The 17,084-nt window shown below is 39.1% G+C and overlaps 1 protein-coding gene across 1 annotated transcript; it reads left to right on the forward strand.

The window, feature by feature from the left end:
- Positions 1–1,849: 1,849 nt before the first annotated feature.
- On the forward strand, positions 1,850–15,942 carry osbp2a (oxysterol binding protein 2a). Its single transcript, XM_014999870.2, has 14 exons — positions 1,850–2,145; positions 3,235–3,440; positions 6,810–7,060; positions 7,198–7,366; positions 8,886–9,006; positions 9,732–9,798; positions 10,419–10,556; positions 10,657–10,902; positions 11,029–11,149; positions 11,440–11,543; positions 11,646–11,741; positions 12,393–12,577; positions 12,674–12,894; positions 13,545–15,942. The coding sequence occupies exons 1-14, from the start codon at positions 1,985–1,987 to the stop codon at positions 13,685–13,687; spliced, it is 2,229 nt and encodes a 742-aa protein (XP_014855356.2). The 5' UTR covers positions 1,850–1,984; the 3' UTR covers positions 13,688–15,942.
- The last annotated feature ends 1,142 nt before the right edge of the window (positions 15,943–17,084 follow it).

Here is a 17,084-nt window from a genome sequence, read left to right on the forward strand (position 1 = left end):
CAATCAGACAGCCGCAGCTGATCCAGAACGCTGCTGCTCACGTTCTCACTAAAACTAGAAAATGAAGCACATCACCCCAGTTCCTAAAGTCGTTATACTGACTCCCTTTGGCTCAAAAGAAAAGACGTTAAAATACATGTTAGTCTATAAATTAATAAATGGCTTTGCATCAAACTAGAGGTCCTCTGGTTCAAGTCGGCACCACTACCAGAAAGAAACATGGAGAAGCAGCGTTCAGTTTTTATGTTACACTAATCTGGAACAAGATTCCAGAAAAGTACTGAAACACTGAGTTTAGAGTTTAATTTAATTAATGATAACTGGAACGTGATTAATATTTTAATATCCCACTCCAATGTAATGTTTTTGTTTGTTGCTCAATCTTCCCATGTAAAACACTTTGTCTTTTTGCTGACATGTGCTATACAAATAAACTTGCCTTGCCTTGAGCATCTATTTTGTACATCACAGCAGCCGACACCTCACCCACGTCAAAACATCCAGCACATAGTCTGAATGGTTAGTGCTCCGTTTGTGCAGTTTTGGTTTCTGAGATATTAAAAATAATTTTTTAGGTCATCCAGAGTTCACCATCCCCCCATATTGCTCCAAAACAAACCAAAGCGGGCTACTTCGTTAGTGCTCCGTTTGTGCAGGTTTGTGCCGTTAAAATTTTTATTTGTGCAGTTTTCGTTTTTGAGATATTAAAAGTTATAATTTTGGCCGATGACGTCACCAGCCGCCCCCATTTTGCTCCAAAAATAATTTTTTTTGCTTTTACAGCTGTTATGTCGCCGCCACCAACTGGTATGTAGTGTGGACCACAATGTCACCCAAATAACTAAATCTGATTTTACTTTATTTGGTGCTTTCAGAGTTTAAGATTCAGCCGATCACATTCACCCAATTAGGGGACAATTAATTTCACCTGCTGCAGGCTGTACTTTCTGTTTTAGTTCTTCGTTGGTTGTCTTCCACCACACTCCTTTCACGTAAGTCTTGTTTTCGGTGTCGTTTTTATGCAATTGAGGTGGCAATATTTTTGTAGAAAGGGACTATAAGTCGTGGCATAATCATTAAGGTTCGAGTAAGATTCGCCCTAATTGGGTGAATGTGATCGGCTGAATCTTAAACTCTGAAAACGCCAAATAAAGTAAAATCAGATTTAGTCATTTGTATAATATTATCCTTGGGTGACATTGTGGTCCACACTACATACCAGTTTGTGGCTGCGACATAACGGAGGTAAAGCAAAAATGTTGATGTTTGGAGCAAAATTGGGGCGGCTAGTGAAGTCATCGGCCAAAATTATAACTTTTAATATCTCATAAGGGAAGGCTGCACAAACGATAGTTTTAACGGCACTAACGAAGTAGCCCACTTTGGTTTGTTTTGGAGCAATATGGGGGGGATGGTGAACTCTGGCTGACCTAAAAAATAATTTTTAATATCTCAGAAACCAAAACTGCACAAACGAACATTTTAACGGCACAAACGGAGCACTAACCATTCAGAGTATTTGCTGGATTTTTTTTGACGTGGGTGGGGTGTCGGCTTCACACAGCTCAGAAAGCTCCATATGTCAAGCGCGTGCACAAACACACACAAACTCACACGCACGCGCGCATACACATACAGCGAGGGAGAGAAGGGGAAATGTGCATCCATAAGCTACAATCCTGTAATAAGGACGTCATCTTGTTCTCCCTTCTCCAGCGTTTACGGGCTTTATTAGCAGTGCATTACAGTGCAGTATTTGTGGTTCAGTATTTCCTTATCTAAAAAATACCAGAGTGACCATTTTTAAAGTAGGTCCGCCTCACTTCACAGGGACGCACAGAAACAACTGCAGGCTAACGGCACACTACAGTCTGCGTGCTGCTGCTGCTGCTAGCTAAAGGTACAGCTGTTTACAACTCTACACCAGCTGCACCGTCTCTCCGTCCATCCCGCCGGAGGGACGCGGACAGCCTAGAGGGGACAGATGAACGAGCTGGTGAAGAGCTTGCCCTCCCCGACTCTCCCGGGGCTCCACCTGCCTTGTCTGGACACCCACAAGGGCTGGCTCTTCAAATGGACCAACTACCTGAAGGGCTACCAGCGGCGCTGGTTCGTCCTCAGCAACGGCCTGCTGTCCTATTACAGGTAACGGTTTCTAACGGTTAGGGCTCCACCCAATAGACACGGTGTTTCTTCAGTTAGAAAACGGAATTATTAACACCATATTTGTAAAGATGATGTCATACAGTTTTTTTGTGATTATTGTGGGGGGTATATAAAATCAAACTTTTAGTCTTTTCTGACTGAATTAGAGTCCCAAATTGTCCCCAAAACACAAAAAAGGAACTACTACCTCAACTGGGGTGGCATCCTTCCATAAAACAATTTTTATTTAATGTGACTGCACAGTCAGAATATTATTGAAAAGTTCATTTATTTCAGTATCTGAAATCACAAAGTGAAACACATTTCAAAGATTATTTACACACTGAATTATGTCTTCATCCAATGAAAACATGACACCTAAGATTAGAAGTAAATAGACTTGTTTCATTTAGCATCTTTCACAGGTGAAAAACCACAGGTGCTTTATAATCGTAATGAGCTCAGACAGAAGATGCATATAAACACAAAAGCATTTAAAATCTTACTGCATAAAACCAGTTGAAATCCAGATTTAACAAGTCTTCAACTGCTTCTTAAACGAATCAACTGAATGAAAACTTCGCAAAGTTGTAGGCAAAGCATTATATGGTAAATCTCTGAAGTCATCCAAATATACTGACATATTCAGATTCAGTTATGAATAAATAAAATTTGATAACATTTTCAATAATGCAAGTTCTTGTAAGTTAGGTTGTCCATCTAAGGAAGCATGTGGTGACTGTAGGAAGAAACCTCTCTCTTTTGACAGGAAAAAAGTGTACATCTGCTGCAACTAAGTTGGTGAGTTGGTGTTGAGAGGACAGAACTTAGACACAAAAGAGAAAACAGATCTAGAGTTATTTCATTGGAAACAAAAACGGTACACTGAGATAATAGTTGCAATAGCTCCATTTGTAGTTCCCTCGAGGAATGTGACACGGGTAATCAGGGAGGTGCCGAGCTAGTAATACTATCAAGACAACAGATAAGATTTTAGAAATATGTCTGTTTTGCAGAGACAACTTTTATTTTTGTTCTTCTTTCATACAACTTCTATTAACATATCGGTCTGGGTTGTTTTTCCATCAGGACTCAGGCAGAGATGGCGCACACTTGCAGAGGCACCATTCCCCTGGCGAAAGCTCACATCGAGGTGGGTGACACCTGTCACTTCGTGTTAACCAGCGGAGGCCGAACCTACCACCTGAAGGCCACATCTGAGGGGGAGTGTCAGAGATGGGTGTCAGCCCTGCAACAAGCAAAGGCTAATGCCACGCTCCTGGTGCATCACTCAGGTAAGACTAATTTTTTTCCCTATTTGATACATCTTCACCAATATATTGTGGTAAAATGTAATCATTTTGGAAATATTATTGTATTATTTTTTTATTCTGTGTTAATACAGACTCCCTGACCTATAAAGCAGTCTTTTTAAAGAAGCAATACAGTTCTGATAACTAACCCACTTTCTCAGAAGCCTATATTTCAGCATTTGAAGTGTAATTTTAACATCTGAACATCAGGGGGCAGTGTTGCCAAACTATCTGTGACAAGACCAACTAAAGGCAAAAGGATATTTCCTTTAAAATAAAATTTTCTTTTGCTACGAACATGATTATATGTCATATAATATTAGAACGAATGGGATGCGAATCAAATGAGAAAATACTGAATTTATTAACTCTTCATTTGGAATACAAGTCAAATAAAAAATATCATATAGATGTGCAACCACCGCCTCCCCCTCCACTCTGCAGCCTATCTCCCACCCTGTCTCCTTCAGTGTGGCAGTGAGTGCTGAATGAAATGACCTTCCTCTCCTGACTCCTCCTCCTCCTCCGGTAGCAGGAGTGGTAAAGAAAAAAGGAAAGGGAGAGGCATAGCAGGCATGTGTGAGAGGCTTTCATTGAAATATTTTTCCACTCATGGACCATAAGGAGATAGGAGTGCATCTTTTTCAATGAGTGTCGCCTTGTAAGTAAGATGTATTATTTTTTTTTTAAGTATATTCAGCAGAATAGGATTCCAGGTAGATCTTATGGTCTTGTTTTTTTGGAGGGGTTAATTTGTGATTCTTTTATTGCCCCACACGAGTGTCTTATTGTTGAATTAATTTAGTTTCACCGTTGTGTGGGTAGAGCCAGGTTTAATGGTGTCAAAATGACAGTCTGTTTAAAAAGTAGGCTGCTAAATGCAGCAGTTACACAAATCAATGCCTCAAGAAGGGCTTGTTAGCACTCTTCAGTGCTGTAGGAAAGGGTTATACCTGCAAGATGCAAATCAATGTTTTACTTGAAGATTTGGTTTTTGTGTCGGTTGTTACAGCCTGATTTGTAAACCTAGTTCTGGATCCCATCTGAGGTCACAGACAGTTCAGAAATCACAATATGCTTTGTTTTCTGTTTTCAATTTTGAACGGCTTAGTGGATGCTCATTTTATCTGGCTCTACGGTAAGCAGGGGTGCAAATCCTGGTGCGTTTTGGTGAGGTGATTACAGATTACCCTTCCATAAGCAGCTGCAGGGCTCAGTCCCAGAGCAGATTAATTGGCTGGAAGGATCAGAACAGCAGTAATTAAGTGGGGCTCACAGAAGAAGTGAGGCACCTATTGTGTGATATCTGTCACATGGTAAGCACACACGAGCTTTGCATTTGCGAGTCTGTAAAAATAGGCGTGTTGTGCTCTGCAAATGCACAGATTGATTCTCCTCCCACTCCATGTCCGTTATGACGCTCCCTTTATCACCTGTGGGTGTCTTCTTGTGATTTAACTATGAGTCACCATTTGCTCTCAGGCTCTCCTGTGACTCTCATGTGGAAAAAACAACCCATTGCTGCACTCACCAGCCCTGTGTGTCATTCCCCTACACATCCATCACAGTTCCAGGATGAGCTTAATGGTTTTGCATCTCCACATGAACATGTTGGATGGCAGATGGCCTCAGAGAACTCGATTTCTTACTACCTTGAGCAGCAGAAATCTGCTAGATGTGGGTCATGGAACCATTACAGCTTGAAATATTTTTCACTCTTATTTTTAATCATTTTTCTCCAGGGACTTCACTAATCCAGTTTGCCCTGATTGTGTGTGTGTGTGTGTGTTTTTTTTTTTTTTTCTTCCCCCTTTAATAGGGTTTGGTAGTTTGTCTCCATGCTTTTGAACTCGTACACCGAACTACACTGGCCTAGATTCAAACTATGCACTTACGTTTCCTGGGATTTATCATGCAGTGTTTTGTTTAGCAGAGAAAGTTTTGACCTAGAAACATTTTATTACATTGTGTATGTTTATAAGATGCATTATTTCAATGATAGGACTTTTCATACTTTTGCTCTCTTTTATTTTGTTGTTTTTTAATAATCCAAGGCAAAAAAACAACATATTTTTAAAGTAACCTAATCAGTGGTAATCTCAAATTTCTATATTTTAAGTAACAGGAGCAGCACTACATTAGATTATAGCAGATATAAATTTTTAAGGTGTTAAACTAAATTAAAAGCTGTTTTCATTCAGAAGTATGTGCCCCTCTTGCACTTCTCTGCATTGTGTTACATAACTACCATAAACTAGTGTATTTTGGTGAGATTTTATGTGACAAACTAACTCAAATTATTATAATTTGGCAGTGGAATAGACACTGAAAACAGAAGCTTTTCATTTTTTTATGGATAAAATATCTAAAAACTGAAGCGTTCATTTATATTCAATGCGAAATAGACCAAGAGGCTCAGTAAAGACCAATGTCCCAGTCTTGTAATAGATTCTTGTTTGGATTTTGTCTGATCCTATTGAAAGGCAAACTTCCACCCCTGTCCTCTGCAGCCTCTTACAGGCTTTCTACCAGGATTGTCAGTGTGATGTGTTCCTTTTCCTCCAGACGTTGAGGTCACTATGCTGCTTGTTTACTCATTTTTTCCTATAAAAATTTTTGGCTTTCATGAAAGAGTTAAACTGAGATCAAATTACAGAAAAGTGGAGTCTGGTTACTACTTGGGGGTATCCAAGAGACTGTAATGTAATGATTTTTTTTTTTGAGTAAATGATCACAAAAACCACTATTGTCCTTCCACTTGAAAATGATACGCCACTTTGTATGGCTCTATCAGATAAAATCCAGATGAAACATTTTGAAGTTTGTGGTTGTAACGTGACAAAATGTTCAAAAGTTCAAGGAGAATGAAACACTATATTGTAAATATGCCTTGTAATGCTTAGTAATCAATCCAGTCTCCTTGAAACGCTCTGAAAGGACTAAAGACTCGCAGCTCGGCTCATGCCAGCCAGAGGAAGAGAGAGAGAAGAGAGGAGGAAAAGGGGTAATGCGTCATCCTTTTTTCTCTCTCCATCTAAAAATAGCCTTGCCTCCTGATTGCATATGCCCACGTTTCCAAGGCAACAGTGTTCATTCACAGCTTTCCGATATTTTGGAAGATGGGTTGTTTAGAGATCAGGGTGTGAAGTGCTATTATCCTTTCCCATCCGTTTCCCATTAACTCGTCTCATTCTGTGTTTAGAGCATTTAAAGGATCTTTTGTTAGTCTGTCTCATGACAGACGACTGTGCTGTCTGCTCCAATCTGGAATCTCATCATTAACACAGATTGTTCAGACATATTTTGAATCGGTCAGTTTTTAAACTGCTACACTGGTGTCTCTGTGTGAAGATGACTCAGGAGATGAAACCCCTGTGCCTCAGGAGGACCGTGCCCTCACCCAAGGAGGGCTGCAGTCCCTGGCCACCAAGTTGGAGGATCTGAGCACCTGTAATGAGCTGATCGGAAAGCACGGCGCCGCTCTCCAGCGCTCCCTCAGCGAACTTGAAGACCTGCGTGGGCCCACCGAAGGCACGGACAAAGTGAAAGCCGTTAATGAGCGAGCCACCCTCTTCCGCATCACCTCTAATGCTATGATCAATGTGAGTTCACACAGCTCATACCTCTGCTGGTGCAAAGACTAAAACTGATTAGCTGCCGATGTCTCTTAGTGAGGGAGACTGTAGCGAGGCCTCGGAGTTCGCCATGTGCTTTGAGGTTTGTTGTGTTCACACCTCAGGCTTGTCGGGACTTTTTGGATGTGGCGGAATCTCACAGCCGGCGGTGGCAGAAGGCTCTGCACTATGAGAGAGAACAGCGCCACCATCTGGAGGAGACCATTGAACAGTTAGCCAAACAGCACAACAGCCTGGAGAGAGCGTGGAGGGAGAATCCCACCTCATATACAGGTGAGACATCGCTGCCATTGCCACATAGATGAACATCTAGTACCTACGATGTGCAAAGCAAAGTGTGTGTTAGAATACTGCTACTTATAGCTGCTGATTTGGTTTGACAAAGAACAGATTGTTGAAGAAGAGTTAAATTACATTCAAGTCATCTAATTTTAATAAATCCTTAAAAATCTACCTGAAACATGAATAATCTTTATTCCACACTTAAAGAACTCGATTTTACATATTGCCACCCCTTAAATAACAATCTCTAGTGTATTATCTCTAGCGTATTATAGGTGTTAGTTCAATCAATTTGTTAAAAATGCATTTACATAATTACTTTCAACTCATTTTCAGGAACAAAAACGAAACCAAAGTCTCATTTAAATGTTTTTCCTCTTTCACTGGTCACACTTTTGTTTTACTTGGTGGTTTAAAGTATTGAAAAGTTTTTAGATGTTAATTTTAACATGCTTTATGTTGAAGCTGATGGGATACTATGTTGTAAAAACTATCTCGTATAACTTAACCAAGTAACTGCAATACTTGGTTTTATGTTATTGAATGAGACACGTTTGATAAAGCTTCGATTCCTATCATATGTTAAAATCTACAAATTACAACTCTCTGATTTGATTATATTATTATTTCATCATTACTTTTGTTCTGTTCCCGATCAGAACAAAGTGAATGCCTTTATATGTTCTGAGTAAATAATCAACATGATATCGACCATAATTATAAGTTCCAACTAAACATGCAGAGTCCTACTAAAGTTTCTTACATAAATTGAATTATTTTCTTATTGCATGAACAATATCACATGGAATCATGTGGTGAAAACAGGGATGCTTTATTATAGTTAAAAAGTGTTGTTTTCATAACTTTCTTTAGAGTATATTTCAATAATTTCCAGCAAGCTGAGACTTAACTGTGGCCTAATTTAAATTGACTGAAATCTGTGATCCTAACAGAGTTTTGGTCCAGTGATTGTCAATTTGCATAAATTCTTTTTTCAAGCATTTCAGGTAAAAACTTGTTTAAAACTGTACAAAAAAGCTGCACTTAAAACTATTTTACTTTTGGTTGACTTCCCTGTCCATACAATTTAATTATGATAAAGTACAGATAATTCTGATAAGTTAAATTTACAGGTAAGCCAAACTTTTAAGCCAATTTTTTTTTTTTTTCTGCAGTACCCTGACACTGACCCTTACCAAGCTACACACAGTTGTTTGATTAAATAAAGCCACTATTACTTTCTATTTTAAATGTTCCACATCCACAGTCCTGCTAGCTTCAAATTGTTTACAATAAACACTAAAGAGAACTCTCTCAGTAATTATCTTCCGACATTTCTCATGATTCAACATTTTAATGGGAATATTAACCCAAAACAATTTAGAGCTCATGCTTTGACAGCAAAATGTACCAGCAGTCTCTATTATAAACAATTTTTGCAAAATACTAACTGACAATCCTTGGACATTGAACCCTTTTATGCTAACCTGTCCCACGTTTGCTCCTGCAGGTGTGGAGCGGTCTCAAGAGGGGGATGCGAGTGATGAAAATGAAGAAGCGGAGTTCTTTGATGCCATGGAGGATGCCCCTTCATTCATAACTGTGACTACCACTGGAAATATCCAACACAAGTAGGGAGCATCACGTTCAGCAGTTCGGCAATGACTTCAGCTAGAGCTGTGCTTTAGCTACAGTAACAGACCTTGACATGCAGTCAGGTGATGTAGGTGAAGCAGTGCCTCACCTGTCATCTACACATATGCTACACATGCTGATGTCTGTCTAACATATTTAATGAATATGTGACATATTTAGTCTTTGATAAACTATAAATGCACAGTGAAATGTGCAGGGTGAGGCAGGAAGTATCATGCTGCACTGGTAGAGGGCAGTGCTGAGCTCCTCTTCTATGCACTGAAAATACTGAAAATGATCAGGAAAAATACAAAAAATAGATTTAGAATTGAACTAGTCCAGGATGACTGTAGTCATTGGTGATTATCTCCATTAAAGCAGCCAAGTTTTTAAAAATGAAGGCAAAGAAGATTTTTACAACAGAGGAAAGACGCATGGACTTTGTATACAAATATAAGTAAAATCATACATTTCATTTTATATATAAAAAAAAAAAATCGGCCCAAAACAAGAAAAAAAAATGTTTGACAGAATGTTAAATATTTAATTTTTTGTTTTTGCTAATATATTGTTGAATGGCATGCAGTTGATTGGAACATATTTAAAAGCAGCTAAAACTAAATGTTCCAATTATGAAATATAATATTCTATTTTGAGTTTTATTCTCACTGCATGTCTCTGGTAACTAGTATTACCTTTCTGTCCCACTGCCTTATTTTAGGCGCTCAGGCAGTAACCAGAGTATGATGAGTGGAGGAATGCCCAATGACTGGACTCACAATGAAAGTGTAAGTCCAAACTATAGTAACACTGAATGTCAAACGTGTCTCTTTATTTAATGTGTAAAAGCATTTTTACCTTTTTAACTAGTTCACATTGTGTCATGTTATGAATGCAAATATCCGCCTTCCCATCAACTCTGACTAGCTTTCTTGTTTGTGCTGAAGAAAACCGTTTCCACAGCTTGATGCCGCCACCACCATGTTTCACACCTACTCGTAGCCTTTTGTATTCAGCCCAAAAAGATGAATATTGATGAGCACCTTAAGCATGTTTAATATGTATACTACATGGTTTATTGTACTCTGTAAACAGGAGCTCTTATAGCTTTACGTTAACAGTGGTCAAGAGTGCACAACTAATAAATTTCCTCTCAACAGATTCTGATACATTCTGTTACTTAATTTTACTTTTGAGTATCACAGTAAAAGAGGCTGAATACAAATTTAAACCAGTTTTTTAGACTTTTATTAGCTATAGTTAGCCTGTCCCTTCACTGTTATTCACTACTTCATGTCAGTTTTGTCCCATAAAATCCAAATAAATATATTGATGTTGACAAGGTTGTGAAAAAAATTCAAGAGGGAGTTCTTATGTAAAATATGTATATTTTTTTTGTTATTTAAAGGACACCTCAGGCACAAACCAGATGCAGCTACGAAGAACAAGACGCAATCGTATCCCCGACAAACCAAACTACTCCCTCAACTTGTGGAGCATCATGAAAAACTGTATTGGAAAGGACCTATCCAAGATTCCCATGCCTGTAAATCAAAACACTATTTTGCACATTTTAGAATTAGGAAGCAGGCTCTTCTTTTGATACTCTAGAGGTGACTTTCTTCAAATGGCATGCCTTCTTGCAGGTAAACTTCAACGAGCCGCTGTCGATGCTGCAGCGCCTGACGGAGGATTTGGAGTACAGCGAGCTGCTGGACCGGGCGGCTCGCTGCGACTCGTCCCTGGAGCAGATGTGCCTCGTGGCCGCCTTTTCCGTCTCTTCCTACTCAACCACAGTCCATCGAACCGCCAAGCCCTTCAACCCTCTGCTGGGGGAGACTTACGAGCTGGACCGACGGGAGGAGTACGGCTATCGCTCCATCTCTGAGCAGGCAAGACATAAACACATCCATCCATTGTGACTTTTTGTCACCGCACATTTAGTTTATCCATCTGAGTATTCAAATGATGCGATAGCTCAACAGTTAATGAGTTTCACTGATACCGTTCAATCTCAGGTCAGCCATCATCCACCAGCTGCGGCCCACCATGTGGTGTCAGAGCGAGGATGGACTTTGTGGCAGTACATAACTATTGATAGCAAGTTTCGTGGGAAATATATTTCTGTCGTGCCGTTAGGTAAGCAGCAGTTAGCAGCAAATAAAGCAGCACCTTCTATTTACCCCAATCTTGTAAAATGTTATAGAAGATGCGCTGTGTTCCTCTTGGCAAAAATATTAAGAGACGGAATCGGTCACAGATTTCTTTAACAAACTGTTTTTCATTGATTTGGCTTAAAGTTAATGCTCATGTTATAGACGTATTTTTATAAAGTTTTCCAAAGGTGCCAATAAGATGCTGTGTTAAACATTAGCCACATTTATTCTACAAAAGAATCCAGACTGATGGTGGTTTGGTGTTCACCACAGGTAACATTCACCTGCAGTTCCACTCAAGTGGAAACCATTACGTGTGGAGCAAAGTGACTTCCACGGTGCACAACATCATTGTAGGGAAACTGTGGATCGATCAGGTGGGTTTCGGCTTATGAGAGAAATCACAACTGAAGAAGTAAAGCGGAAGCTCTTCCATATTATATCTGATGCATCTCTTCCTCTTCCTGTCCACATGTCAGTCTGGAGAAATTGACATTATGAACACCACCACGAAGGACACCTGCCGTCTCAAATTCTCTCCATACAGCTACTTCTCCAGGGAAGTTCCACGAAAAGTACGTTTCAGCTACAGACAAGGAGTCACTAAACATGAAGTAGCCAGCAGTTTTGATACAAAGCAGAAAATGCATCTAAATGTGGTTCCTGCATATTTTCCAAGTCAATATAAAACACTTTTCTACACTCTGCATCAGGTTTTGAGTTCCTGGCATAAGGAAAGAAGTAAGGACCAGGAAAGATTGAAAGACCACAAATGAAGGAAAGAACAGCAAAGAGGATTTTTGTGATTGATAAAGGGTTCTTTATATGAGGAATGTTACAGACGTTCCTCAGATTAACAAGAGTCCTCTTTATAAAACTGTCAGAGGCCTTTTCAGAGCCGCTGAAACAAAGACTGCTACAGAAAATCTATCCTGCCTAAAGCCATCAGCATCTACAACTATTTGAAGAACTTTGAATAATGACTTGCTACAAAATGATTTCTGCATTTAATTAGAGAGAGGGAGGAAAGACGAGGGATAAAGAAAGTCAAAGAAGGAAGGAATAAAAGACAAGATTTGATTGATGGTACACTTGATATTTATCACAATGAGATGCATATTTATTTTTTTTCCAGCCAAAAAATAAACATAAATGTACTTTTCCAGACTTTTAAGCAGTCCAGTGTAGCCAGATCTTGTTCATGCTTCTTTCTTCTCGTTCTCCAGGTGACCGGCGTGGTGGAGGACGGAGAGGGAACAGCCCATTACATCCTGTCAGGGACCTGGGATGACAAAATGGAAAGCGCAAAAATAGTGGAAAGCAGCCGGGGATGTGGAGGCTCTGAAGGCAAACAAAAAACCGTGTATCAGACTCTTCAGCCCAAACTCCTGTGGAAAAAATACCCTCTTCCGTGGGTTAATTCATGAAATCTAAAACTTTGCTCCCGAATCTACATGACTGTTTGAGCACACATTTGAAGACTCTTCTTTTCTGCATCTCTTCTCAGAGACAATGCAGAGAACATGCACTATTTCTCCGCCCTGGCACTGACCTTGAACGAGCCGGAGGACAGTGTTGCCCCAACCGATAGCCGTCTGCGACCGGACCAGCGGCTGATGGAGGCGGGCTTGTGGGACGAGGCGAACATCGAGAAGCAGCGGCTTGAGGACCACCAGAGGATGGAGAGGAAAAGAAGGGAGGCGCAAGCTAATCAGGCCCTGGAGGAAGGTGAGTACTTGGACCCTAGAAACCATAACATTTGTGTTTGGTTCCTTTTACTCTGATACCCCAGTGCAACTGCAGAAGTCACCTGATTAGCAAACAAAGTCTACCTTTTGGGAACTTGACCTCAGTAAAGCAGAGTATTACCACAGTTAGGTTGTAAAACAATATTTAAAATCTTTCAGCATCTCCTGTAGCACAGTTCACTCCTTTAATAGAAAGACAATCTCTCTACATTTCTCTCCACAGTGAATCATGGTGGTGGCAGCATTATGCTGTGGAGAGGCTTTTCTGGAGTAGGGAAAGAGAAGTTGGTGATGAGGGGTAGATGGATAAATAAATAAAGGATTTGAGACTGCAGGAGGAACCGTAGTTTTAAACATGCTGTCAGAGATACAGCGGAAGTTTAGACTGAGGTGTATATACATGCGTTGGAATGGCCCAGTCAAAGTTCAGATGTAAATAAAATTGAGACTCGAGCTTCTTACTTATTACAAATTATGGACTTTTATTGCAGATTCCTAGTGATAAAATGGGACTAAGGACTTTAAAAATCATGAACTTCACATTGACTTTGTGTTCACAACATTTATATTTTGGAGGAAACCGCAATATCAATCTTTCTCTTTCCTACGGTTGTTTACCTTTGCTTTCAGGGCAAGAGGTGGAAAGTTACCAGCCAGTGTGGTTTGAGATGAGAACGGACGAAAACACAGGAGAAGCAATGTGCATGTACAGAGGCGGCTACTGGGAAGCTAAAGAGAGACAAGACTGGAGTCACTGTCCTGAGATCTTCTAGGAGTCTGGTAGTTTTTTTTTTTTTTTTTTCCGGTAGAGGGGTTAGGTGGGCTTAGATGAGCAGGTGGGAGTGGGTGAGATGGCTAACTCCTCTCAGCTTCTAAAGCACAAAACCTCCAGCTTCTACTTCCTGTGGATATGTGTTCCCTCCCTGTTACAGCTGTTCTACCAGGATGCATGGCTTCGGTTGATATTCGCTTCCATGCTCTGCAGAACTTTTTATGTGAGCAGTTCAAGTTCTGTGTGCCTGTCTGCGAGTGTGAGTGGACTTTAGTTTACACAGAACTAACTTCAGCACAAAACACACCTAACTGAGTGTACATAGACGATCCCGGTGGCGTGGAGCTGCCTGGGTGTACAAGCACCAAATGTCCTGCTCTAATCAGAGATGGAGGATATCAGTCTTTGAAAGAGTGGGACAAAAGCCTTCTTCTGTGCTGTGAAGTTGTCTCAGCAGAGCATGATTTACTGATCCTTCACATTCTTTGTTGTTTTGTGCTAGTGTTTTTTCAAAATTGCACAACAGTACCCTGCAGCACAAGCTGAACCCAGAGTGGCCTCTAAAAACAAGGACCTCGTTTCGTTGAGAGATGAGTGAGAGAAACTCAGTTTAACACTTAAGCCAGTTCCCTTCAAACACAGATCAATGCAAAACCCCAGAGATCATGTATGACTGAACTAAAGGAGTTTTATTGAGTCATGATGAAATGAAAGCTGCAGTATTAGTGTAAATTAGTGCTAATCTTGGATGTCGGAGACGGCAAAGTGAAGAGTTTTGTACATCTAAGAGAAGACGACTTTGATTTTTGACCCATTTGGGTGTCTAATCTAATTTGAGCAATTTCCAAAGCATTAGTCATTCCAGTAAAAGGCTAAACTGTAAAAGTGTTTCAGAAATGTCCCTAATTTGTACAAATCTACAATTTCACAGCAAAAGCTTGCATTTTTTGTCATCCGTCTACATATTATCTTCTACAAAGTACCATTTTCTTTTATTTTTTAAAACAAAATACACAATTTATGAAAATATTCCAACCATTTCCTGAGAGCTCAGGTGATTCATACCACCATCACTGATTATTAAGCTTAAGGTCACACAACTCGAGCAGAAAAAAAAGTTACAAGCGTTTAAAGCCCTTAAAAGCACAGATGGCTTAACTTTCTAGATGAAACTGCCCTATTAAACTTAATGATGAGGGAGAACAGCTCAATTCATAATCCATGGGTTTTTTTTTTAGCCTATATGATCTATAAATGAGTTGTTTTGTCGAGGTAGACTGCTTTTGTGAACCAAACACTCTGTAAGGGGTTTAGTTGATAGGCAAATTGAACATGAAAGCACTTTAAAGAAACATTAAAGTCTGCTGGAATGTTTTTTAATAAAGCACATCATCTCAGATGAAACTAGTGGAATAATCCGATCTGATTAATCAGGATGTGAAGAGCCACTGTTCCCAACAGTGTTTGCGCTGTAGGACAGATACTGAGCACCTTCTAACAAATCCCATCCCATCAAGCTTGCAACATCTTTATGTGGGAACAAATGCAATAATTCATAGACTAGTCTAAATCACTTTTGGCAAAACTGATAGAGATGTGCGATTTTTCATCAGTAGGGGGTTTGAGAGGTCACTTCTTTAGATTAGGTTATAGACAAGAATAATTAGATTTTTTTTCACTAGTTTCTTTTTTTTCTATCAAATTCTAAACCTGGCCTGATTTATTAAATTGATAAATGATTACCGTATTACTTATAAATCATAGTTAAATTACAATTGTGTCAGAAATTGGAACTGGAAACTGGGAATCTCGACTGATTTGAGAGCCTTCTAGATTTTAGGGTAAATACTTTTTTCCACAGCACTCGCATTCTGCTTCCTGTCTACCACAAATTCTAATATTAGGTGAAAAATATGATGATAATGTTAAACCTTCTTTTACCTCTGTCTCATTTGGTCTTTAGAGGAATATAAATTAGTCCCTTCTGTTTAGGTCAAATGTTTACATTTTTGCATCTGACACTGTCAATTGAGATGGGCTTAACCCAAATTTTGACAATTTATGGGCAGAATGTCTATTCAAGATTAAATGTTTACTAAAATCTAGCACTTTTTATTCCTAATATTTGGATGCTGGAATCTCAGTGTTGTGGTTTAAATGCAGCTGTGACTATGTGGGCCTTATGCCTTATGTTTTGTATTTTTTCCCCCTTAATCAACAGTAAATAAAACGAAAATTGGATGCATGAACAATGAATTTCTGTGGAAACTTTTCTTACTTCTCAGGCTGGAACATAAACTCCTTAAAAGCAAGCAACTATTGGAAGCAAGATGATTTTATTTCCTGCGTCAACAAGGTCAGAAAAACTCTTTAGTTGAGAAATGGTTTCAGAGCCATGAGGAAAAATTCTCAGTTTCCTTTTAATGGAATCTAAAACATTTAAACCACATAAATACTTGGACAACTCTAAAGTACATACCTGGAAATATGTGAAGACTCAATTTTAGGAGTTTCTCTGATGCAGAAATCGGTTCATCCTTCAGGTTTGCACACAATGAGAATATATATTGGTGCTTAATGATAATTCTAGCCTTAATTAGAGCATGTAACAAAAGACTCATCTATAGTAAGTCTGACCTAGAAACAGAAAAAAAGTTTTATACAGATGTTTATTATGTGCAGACTTATACAGAATGCATTCAGGTGATTGTTTTGGGTAACAAAGTTCAGTTTAGAATATTAATGTTAAATATTTTCCCTAAACAAAGTTTAAGAAATCTAGATATTCATGACAGATATGTATATCATATGTGTATATGTAAATATGATTTTTTGTTGTTGTTGCTTTATTAAAATGCTAAATGTCAGCAATATGAACAGCTACTTAAGTACAAAAAAGCACTACTATGTCAAATTAGTATAGATTTCCATTAGATGAGTGATGGATTAGTTGCTAATATGCACATGGACATCCATAATAAATACCCTCCATATCTAATACTTCTGTGTATTTATACCTTACTGTGTACAATAATAGGGCATGGTTCACATATATAGCAGTCCGGTTAGTTTTTGCCAGTAATTAGTAACAATACTGTAGAAGTAGAAGCTCATCAGCTAAATCACTGTAAAATGTTTGGCAATGCTTGAATATCCATGCTTAAACACTCCATCTCCTGGTTTTGACTAGTCGAAACCAAACACAGCTAATGAGATGTTGCAGAGACTGAATTATGAATGTAAGAGATTTAGATGCTGTATGTCATATTATTCTAAATCATGTATGAAATCCTGTTCAAATAAAGCACAAGGTCTTCTTGATCTGCTGTAATACTGTGCAGAATCCAGAGGTTTTCTTCGCAGCACACACAGTAGCTATGCATGGTTTCAGAGTGCAA

The sequence above is a fragment of the Poecilia mexicana genome, unplaced genomic scaffold (assembly GCF_051168715.1).
Source record: "Poecilia mexicana isolate PSO_F unplaced genomic scaffold, ASM5116871v1 scaffold_12, whole genome shotgun sequence".
NCBI lineage: Eukaryota > Metazoa > Chordata > Actinopteri > Cyprinodontiformes > Poeciliidae > Poecilia > Poecilia mexicana.